The following is an 8,479-nucleotide window of genomic DNA, read 5'->3' as shown; positions in this document are numbered from 1 at the left end:
CCTGGACGAGGCTCCAGGGAGACCTTATAGTGGCCTTTCAATACTTAAAAGGGGCTGGTAAGAAAGATGGGGACAGACCTTTTAGCAGGGCATGTTGTGACAGGACAAGAGGTGGTGGTTTTAAACTAAAGGAGGGAGATTCAGGCCAGACATGAGGAAGAAATTATTGTCCCTGAGGGTGGTGAGAGCCTGGCCCAGGTTGGCCAGAGAGGTGGTGGATGAACCATCCCTGGAGACATCCCAGGCCAGGCTGGACGGGGCTCTGAGCAACCTGAGCTGCTGAAGATGCCCCTGCCCATGGCAGGGGGGGCACTGGGGGAGCTGGGAAGGTCCCTTCAATGCAAACCATTCTATGATTCTATGATTATCATAGAGATCTCACCCTTGCCAAAGCCCCGATCCTGATGGATGGAGCTGGAAGGTGCGCAGGTGTCTGTAGGTGCACCCGGGGCTGCAGAAGCCCCCATCTCCTCCCTTGATCTTAAGGACTCGCAGCTGCATCCCTGAGCGATCCCACGCCTGGGTGCGACCGGGACCCCCGCAGAGCCGGTGATGGGGACACAGGGCGGGGATGATGCGGAGCGGGGGCAGCCGGACCCCCCCCGGGGGAGGGTGTGCACAGTGCGGGGCTGCAGCCCGGATCCCCCCGGGCCAGGAGCATCCCAGGCAGGGGGGCTGCAGCCCGGCCCCGGGGCCGCCCCCGCCGGCGGGGCGGAGCGGGGCGGAGCGGCCATCCGGGCAGCATGGCGGCGGCGGCGGAGGAGCTGGCGGGGCGGCGGGGCCGGGCACCGGAGCCGGGACCGGGACCGGGCAGCCCGCTGGGGCGGGTGGGGAACGAAGGTTCGCCCGGAGGTGGCGGCCGCCGCGTCTTTAGCCCCGCCGGGGAGTTCCGCGAGTTCTCCCGGCGACAGCTCCGCGACATGGAGCGGCTCTTCCGACAGTGAGTGCGGACGGGGACGGAGGGGGGGTGGCATCGCCAGGTCCCGGCTGGGGGGCCCATTGCATCCCGGCTCCTTGCAGGAGGGGACCCCCAAATCCCTGCAGGAGGGGACCCCCAGGCACCCCAGCTTCTTGCAGGAGGGATGCCAGAGACTCCCTTACAGGAGGGGGACCCCCAGGCTCCTTGCAGGAGGGATCCCAGGGACTTTCCCCCACAACCCCAGCACCTTGCAGGAAGGATGCTGGGGACACCTTCCCCGCAGCTCCTTGCAGGAGAGACCCCTGCACACCCCCAAATCCTTGCAAAAGGGACCCCCCTGCCCCTCTTGAGAGGAGGGTCCCTTGTGCTGAGGCTGGGGAAGGGGACTGGAGGATAACGCAAGGGACCCCCGTGTTCTCCCCCCACTGCAGCACCGAGGAGCCCCTATTTCTCCAGCAGCAGTGCAGCCCCCCAGGGCTGTGGCGTGTCCCCAGCATCCCTGGCTGTGCTGCGTGCCACCGCGCACAGTGCAGCGTGACTCTGCGAGCTCAGCCCCCCGGCCCCCGGGGGAAAAGCTGGGCCAGCAAGCATTGAGCCCTGGAAATTTCCAGGGGGGGAGAGAGAGAGAAATCAGGCTGGTTCCGACCACGATCACGCCAGGATGCGCGTGAGTAGCTGGGGACGAGTGGGACGGCCCGGAGCATCCCCGCAGAGCATTGGGCGCTTTGTGCAGGCGGCGTGGATGGAAGCGGCGCGGCTGCAGGGAGACGGTGCAGGCAAAGGCAAAGGCTTGGCTGCAGCGTTGCTGCTGCCCCTCGCCCCGGCCAGCTCCGCCGTGGGGAGGTCTGTGTTCCGTGGTTTGCTCGAGCTTGGCCGAGTGCTGGGGAAAACAGAGGGGATGAAGGCAGCAAATTGCAAAGCACAAGGCTGGGAGGCTGTTTGGGGTGCAGGCTGGACATGAGGAAGGAATTGTTACTCCTGAGGGTGGTGAGAGCCTGGCCCAGGTTGGCCAGAGAGGTGGTGGATGAACCATCCCTGGAGACATCCCAGGCCAGGCTGGACGGGGCTCTGAGCAACCTGAGCTGCTGAAGATGTCCCTGCTCATGGCAGGGGTGGCACTGGGGGAGCTGGGAACGTCCCTTCAAAGCCAAACTGTTCTATTCTATGATACTGTTCCCTCCCAGCATCCCTAGCAGTGTGAGAAGCCCCCCTGTTCCCCACTTCTTCCCGGAGGGCTGTCACCCCGTTACATGTATGTGGCAGCAAGATGAGCAGGTTGCTGTTGGCAGTCTCATGGACCATAGCAGAAGGGAGCCTGTGGCAAGGGGGACACCGTATTTGGGGTCCCCAGGGGCAGAGCATCCTCTCCTGGTGACAGTGGCCCTGGCCGCAGGTGCTCCGGCCACGGTGCAGATGGCGGCGCTGGGGGGAGCGTTGCGTGGTGGAGTCTGGCCGGCGCCGCGCAGACGGGGGAGCCGGGTGGGCGAAGCAGACGTGTTTGCTCTGACACTCGCAGCATCGTGCTGCAGCAAAAGGAGCAGCGCTGGGGCTGCACACCCTCTGTGGAGGCGGCCCCTGGGGGTCTGGGAGCCGGGGGGGGTCTCCCGAGGAAAGGATGCTGTCAAGTGAAACCCTGTCATGATGTGACAATCTGGCTGTACAGTGTAAAGCAATATGTGGAAAGGGTGTTTTCTTGCTAGAGGGGAGATGTTACTCTTTGGGAGCATCCCCAGGAGAAGCAGAGGGATGTCTGCATCCCAAAAATCAGAGAGGAGGGGAATGAGAGCGAGGAGATGCCCTGCAGCTGGTGTACGGCTTGCATGGGACGAGGCGGCAGCAAACATGCCCCTTGCAGAGAAACTCTGTGTGATGCTCCGAGAGGGCTCTGGAGGCAGAAAGCACGTGGGGTTTGCTCCCCCAGCCTGGTTCCCGGGGTGACAGGCAGAGCTGAGTAGGGCCAGCCCTATTTCGGGGCAGCGTGGGAGAGCAGGAAGGTGCCGTTTGCGACACGGACGGAGCCGACCACAGCAGAGAAGGTACAAATGAGTCATGGACCTGCAGCGCGGCGAGCGTGCTGCTCTGCCTGGCTGCTGCAGCGCCTGCAGGCGTAGAAAAGGCAAGTCACCCCAAAAAATACACTCTGTTCTGGATGGGCGCAGCTGGGGAGCTGCTTGCGTAATTCTGCATTGCTCCAGATTGCTTGGCCAAGCCCCAGTATGGGGCCAAGGCTGGAGCACGGATGCCAAGGGGCTGTGGGCAGGAGATAAAAGTCACCTGGAGGTGGCATAGGGAGTAGGAGGTGGTGGCAGCACGGGGTGGGCTCATGGTCCCCACAGTCAGGCTGGACATGAGGAAGAAATTGCTGGCCCTGAGGGTGGTGAGAGCCTGGCCCAGGTTGGGCAGAGAGGTGGTGGATGAACCATCCCTGGAGACATCCCAGGCCAGGCTGGACGGGGCTCTGAGCACCCTGAGCTGGTGAAGATGTCCCTGCTCATGGCAGGGGGGGCACTGGGGCACCTGGGAAGGTCCCTTCAAAGCCAAATTGTTCTATGATTCTGTGAAATGGGCAGGGGATGCCAAACCCCTGGGAGCCAGGAGGAGGGTGGGTTGTGACCACAGGGCGATGCACCCAAGGGGTGGGTGCAGCACTGTGGGCTGTTGTCCCTTGTAGCAGCCAAGGGGAGCTCATGCTCGGGCTCCTGGCACAGGGAGCCAGCAGCAGGTTTGGCAGCATCCCGGGGATTTTTTCCTGCCAAGTGCCGCACGGAAGCTGAAACAATTTGGGATGATGCTCTGGGGGACTGTTAGCGGTTCACCGGCAGCTTCCCGTGGTTTGGCCAGCTGCCTGATGTTTGAGAGTCCCGTGTCTCCATCCCACAGGTACGATGCAGGCAAGGATGGCTTCATTGACCTGATGGAGCTGAAGCTGATGATGGAGAAGCTGGGGGCACCGCAGACACACCTGGGCCTGAAGAACATGATCAAGGAAGTGGATGAAGACCTGGACAGCAAGCTTAGCTTTCGGGAGGTGAGGGGCTGGGGGGTCTCTGTGGTGGCAGAGGGCAATGGTACCGCTGTGGCCAGTGCCAGGCTGGGCTGGAGTTAAGGTGAAGCACAAGTGTGATGGAGCAGCTGAGGGACCTGGGGGGTTCAGCTGGAGAACAGGAGCTGAGGGGAGACCTTCTGATCTCTGAACTGCCTGAAAGGAGCTTGGAGCCCGGGGGGTTGGGCTCTGCTCCCCAGGAACAAGCGCCAGGAGCAGAGGAAACGGCCTCAAGTTGCACCAGGGGAGGTTGAGGTTGGATGTGGGGAACAATTTCTTGCCCAAAGGGCTGTGGGGCATTGGAACAGGCTGCCCAGGGCAGTGCTGGAGTCACCATCCCTGGAGGGTTGGACAGACGGACATGAGGTTCTCAGGACATGGGGCAGGGACAGGGCTGGGGAACGGTTGGACTGGATGAGTTTGAGGGGCTTTTCCAACCAAAACAACTCTATGATTCTAAGATGGGGAGGGAGCCTTGGTGGCTTTGAGGTTTCAGGAGAGCTGATGCCAACATCTCCCCTCCCAGTTCTTGCTGATTTTCCGCAAGGCGGCGGCGGGGGAGCTGCAGGAGGACAGCGGGCTGCACGCCCTGGCCCGGCTCTCCGAGATCGACGTCTCCACGGAGGGGGTGAAAGGTGCCAAGAACTTCTTTGAGGCCAAGGTGAGGCAAATGCCGAGGGCATGAGAGGTCGCGATGTGGGGCAGTGATGCATGAGGGTGGTTTGGTGCTGGGATGTTGGGTGGGAGATGGAGATATTTTGGTGGGCAGCAGGGCTCAGCGGGGGTCCCAGCCACACCTATCACCATCCGCAGGTACAAGCCATCCACGACGCCAGCCGCTTTGAGGAGGAGATCAAGGCGGAGCAGGAGGAGAAGAAGAAGCAGGCGGAGGAGCTGAAGCAGAGGAAGGCGGCGTTCAAGGAGCTGCAATCCACCTTCAAGCAGTGATGGGGGGCGGTGGGGGGCCGGGCAGGACTGGTCCGCGGTGCCCGGGATGGGAACGCTGCGTGTGCCACGTGCCGGGAGTGACATCCCAGCTGCGTGTCACCTGTGACCCCCCAATGGCCGGGCCACCAGTGGGCTCCTGGTCCAGGCTGGATGCAGCACCCAGGTGGCCCTGTCCCCCTGTCCCCTTACTGTGGTGTCTGTAGGTGTTGTTCATGTCCCCCGCCGAGCTGCTCCATCCCCAAGGGGCAGCAGCGCCCTGTCCCCTGCCCTCAGCCGTGCCGGGGGCTGCGGTGTCCCTGGGGGGCCGTGCAGGGGACACCTGTCCCCACGCTGTCCTGTGTTGTGCATGCGCTGTCAGGTTCGCCGGATGGGGGGGCTTGTCCGGGCAGGTGTCGCCGGTGGCTGCGCTGGCTTATTGCTTATCGGCATTGCTGCTGGGGATCACGGTGTCCCCTCCTCGATGCCTTGTGCCGAAAGCTGGGGGGGAGCGTGGTGACACCCACGTCACGGTGCCATGTCCGTGTGTCTGTGCCAGGGTCCGTGTGTCTGTGCCAAGGTCCGTGTGTGATGCTCGGGGGTGGCAGCCCCCCCGCTGACATGCAGCGCTGCACCCATCTGCCTGTATCTTTATTTCTTTTGTGGTAAAAGCCGTACAGAGAGGCTCACCAAGCTGTTTTATGTTCTTTTCCGTGTTGCGTTCTGCCCAGGAGGGCGAGTGTTGTAGCCGCGAGCAGTTCCCATCGGTCGGTGGGGGCTCCCGTGTGTGTGGGTGGCTGTGCAGAGGTGTCTGTCTGTCCTGCAGTGTCCCCAAGGGATGGTACGGGGCGGGGGGAATGTTATGATTTTTTTTATTTTAATCCCAAATAAATATTATATTTCGTAAGAGCGCTGGTTGCCTGTGCAGGGGCTGAGGTGCAGCCGTGCTGGGGTCATGTCTGGAGGGGTGACAGTGACCGCTGGGGCACGGGGACCAGCTCTGGTCACCTTTGGGTGTGGGAACATGAGCGTGGGAAGCAGCGGGGCCTGATCCAGCTGTGGGGGATGTGCTGTTATTAAAAGGTGTTATTCTGTGTCCTCGCTGGCATCTGCGCCTGTGCCCATGGAGCGTGTCACCTTGAGGGTGCGATAAGGGGACCTTGTTCCCGTAGGGGTGAGGGGGACATGTCCTGGGGTGGCTGATGTTTTGGGTTGGGGTGCAGGGGGGGCTGCTGGGCACATGAGGACAGCTTGGGGGGCTGCCTGCCAGCCGACCCCCCAGAGGGACCTTTCCTGTCACCAGGTTGGTGCTACCTGTCCCTGTCACACTGCGGTGACATGGTGCAGGCGCAGGAAGGGCACAGGTGGCCATTCCCAGGAGGGATGGGGAAGTGTGATATGGCAGGGGTGGCTCAGGGAGCCCCCAGGGCGTGTGATACCAGCCAGATGGTGGCAGGAGGGACAATGCCAAGGTCCCCGGTGGTGGCAGCTGCTATAAGAGGGCGGGTGGCCCCCCAAAAACACCCCGTGACAGGACAACCATGCTGGGTGCCGTGTGTCTCACTGTGCTGCTGGGCTACGGTGGGTGCAGGTGGCAGGGAGGGGACAGGGTGGGGTGGCCGGGACCCCATCACAGGTGGGTGCTGAGGTCCCTTGGGGTGTCACACAGCCTATGGATGTGGGCAGCCGGCCGTGCCGCCACAGCTGGGCCACCGGGTGGTGGGTGGCGAAGACGCTGTGGCACACAGCTGGCCATGGCAGGTACGGTATAGGGGACACGGGGATGGGGAGGGGGGGACAGGGAAGGGGACACCCCCACTTTGACACGGTGCCTCCGCTGTCACAGATCTCGCTGCAGTACAGCCGCTCAGGGGCTTGGCACCACACATGTGGCGGGACCCTCATTGCTCCCAGTTGGGTGCTGACAGCCGCCCATTGCATCAGGTGGGTGCTGGGGTGCCGAGGGGGGGCCTGGATTGGGGAAGCAAGACATTTGGGGAGCCTGACACCCCCTCTTTCCTCCCCCGCCGGCAGCTCTAGCCAGACATACCGTGTGCTGCTGGGCAAGCAGGTCCTGTCGGAGGAGGACGAGCCAGGCTCGCTGAGTGTCGGTGTGGAAAAGCTCATCGTGCATGAGGATTGGGACCCCTACCTCATTGTGTAGGATGGGACACGTCGGGGATGGGCGGGGGCATCACAACTGGGGTCCCCATGTCTTTGGCTCACCTGTCCCCATGGCTCAGGGTCCTTTGGTCGAGGTCAGCTTGGCTTTCATGGAATAGAATCATAGAATAGTTTCAGTTGAAGGGACCTTCAAATATCATAGAATCATTGAATTGTTTTGGTTGGAAAAGAACTTTAACGTCATCGAGTCCAACCATTAACCAAACACTGCCAAGTCCACCTCTAAACCACATCCATAAGAACCTCATCTACATAGAATCACAGAAGGGTTTGTGTTGAAGGGACCTTCCCAGCACCCCAGTGCCCCCCCTGCCATGACAGGGACATCTTCACCAGCTCAGGTTGCTCAGAGCCCCGTCCAGCCTGGCCTGGGATGTCTCCAGGGATGGTTCATCCACCACCTCTCTGGCCAACCTGGGCCAGGCTCTCACCACCCTCAGCGCCAACAATTCCTTCCTCATGTCCAGCCTGAACTTCCCCTCCTTTAGTTTAAAACCATCACCCCTTGTCCTATCACAACAGGCCCTGCTAAAATCTGCCTCCATCTTTTGGGCCCCTTTTAAATACAAAAAAGCCGCAATGAGATTTTTCTCTCCCTGCAGCAATGATATTGCCCTGATAAAGCTGGCGCAGGAGGTGGAGGAGAGCGAGACCATCCAAGCCGCCTGCCTGCCGCCTGCCGGCTCGGTCCTGGAGAACAACTACCCCTGCTATGTCACCGGCTGGGGACGCCTCTGGAGTAAGCTGGGGGTTCCCCAGGGAGGAGCCGGGGCAGTTTGGGGGTGCAGGGTGTGAGACAGGGCTGTTGTTGCAGCATATGGGCCCTTGGCCGATGTCCTGCAGCAGGCGCTGCTGCCTGTGGTGGACTATGAGACCTGCTCCCAGAGCAACTGGTGGGGCGACTACGTCCTCCCCAACATGGTGTGCGCGGGGGGCGACGGCGTCACGAGCGGCTGCAATGTGAGTGGGGGTCCCCGGGCAAAGTCGGGGTGCAGGGGAAAGGGGGTGGGTTGTTTGTGGGTGGTGCGGTGCTGTGACCCCCGTGGGAGGAGAAGGGATGGTGGTGTGGGGCAGGAAGGAGGTGGGGGCACGTTGTGGGGGTGTTGAGTGTCCATCTGTCCGGACAGGGGGATTCGGGTGGTCCCCTGAACTGCCAGCGTGGCGGGCTCTGGGAGGTGGACGGCATCGTCAGCTTTGGCTCTTCTTGGGGCTGCAACACGGTGCGCAAGCCGACGGTCTTCACACGGGTGTCCTCCTTCATCGACTGGATCAACGAGGTGGGTGCCCCTTCCTTTGTCCCCCTGAGCCCACCCAGCTGTGGGTCTCACCCTGAGCCCTCCCATGTCTTGTCGTTGGCAGAAAATAAGCACAAACTGAGGACGTGGTGTGTGATGCAACGAGTCTTGATT

The 8,479-nt window shown here is 62.0% G+C and overlaps 2 protein-coding genes across 2 annotated transcripts; both read left to right on the top strand.

Moving 5' to 3' along the window:
• The first annotated feature begins 732 nt into the window (after positions 1–732).
• Positions 733–5,787, top strand: EFHD2 (EF-hand domain family member D2). The gene is made up of 4 exons (XM_082069696.1): positions 733–940; positions 3,800–3,947; positions 4,489–4,623; positions 4,776–5,787. The coding sequence occupies exons 1-4, from the start codon at positions 744–746 to the stop codon at positions 4,908–4,910; spliced, it is 615 nt and encodes a 204-aa protein (XP_081925822.1). The 5' UTR covers positions 733–743; the 3' UTR covers positions 4,911–5,787.
• A 640-nt stretch (positions 5,788–6,427) lies between these two features.
• On the top strand, positions 6,428–8,447 carry LOC309448383 (chymotrypsin-C-like; the record flags this gene model as incomplete). The annotated part of the gene is made up of 8 exons (XM_082069857.1): positions 6,428–6,467; positions 6,556–6,647; positions 6,733–6,830; positions 6,921–7,046; positions 7,673–7,809; positions 7,885–8,030; positions 8,198–8,347; positions 8,430–8,447. The coding sequence occupies 8 exons, from the start codon at positions 6,428–6,430 to the stop codon at positions 8,445–8,447; spliced, it is 807 nt and encodes a 268-aa protein (XP_081925983.1).
• Positions 8,448–8,479: the final 32 nt, after the last annotated feature.

The sequence above is a fragment of the Streptopelia decaocto genome, assembly GCF_964273445.1.
Source record: "Streptopelia decaocto genome assembly, chromosome: 20".
NCBI lineage: Eukaryota > Metazoa > Chordata > Aves > Columbiformes > Columbidae > Streptopelia > Streptopelia decaocto.
Note: the sequence above shows the minus strand (reverse complement) of the source record. Positions and strands in the feature narration are given on the sequence as shown.

Bases quoted from the DNA above. Each gene is read 5' to 3' on its own strand.
- EFHD2 (XM_082069696.1), top strand. From the start codon at position 744: ATGGCGGCGGCGGCGGAGGAGCTGGCGGGGCGGCGGGGCCGGGCACCG. The intron at 941-3,799 runs GTGAGTGCGGAC...TCCATCCCACAG, and splicing joins ATGGAGCGGCTCTTCCGACA to GTACGATGCAGGCAAGGATG. The intron at 4,624-4,775 runs GTGAGGCAAATG...CACCATCCGCAG, and splicing joins AGAACTTCTTTGAGGCCAAG to GTACAAGCCATCCACGACGC.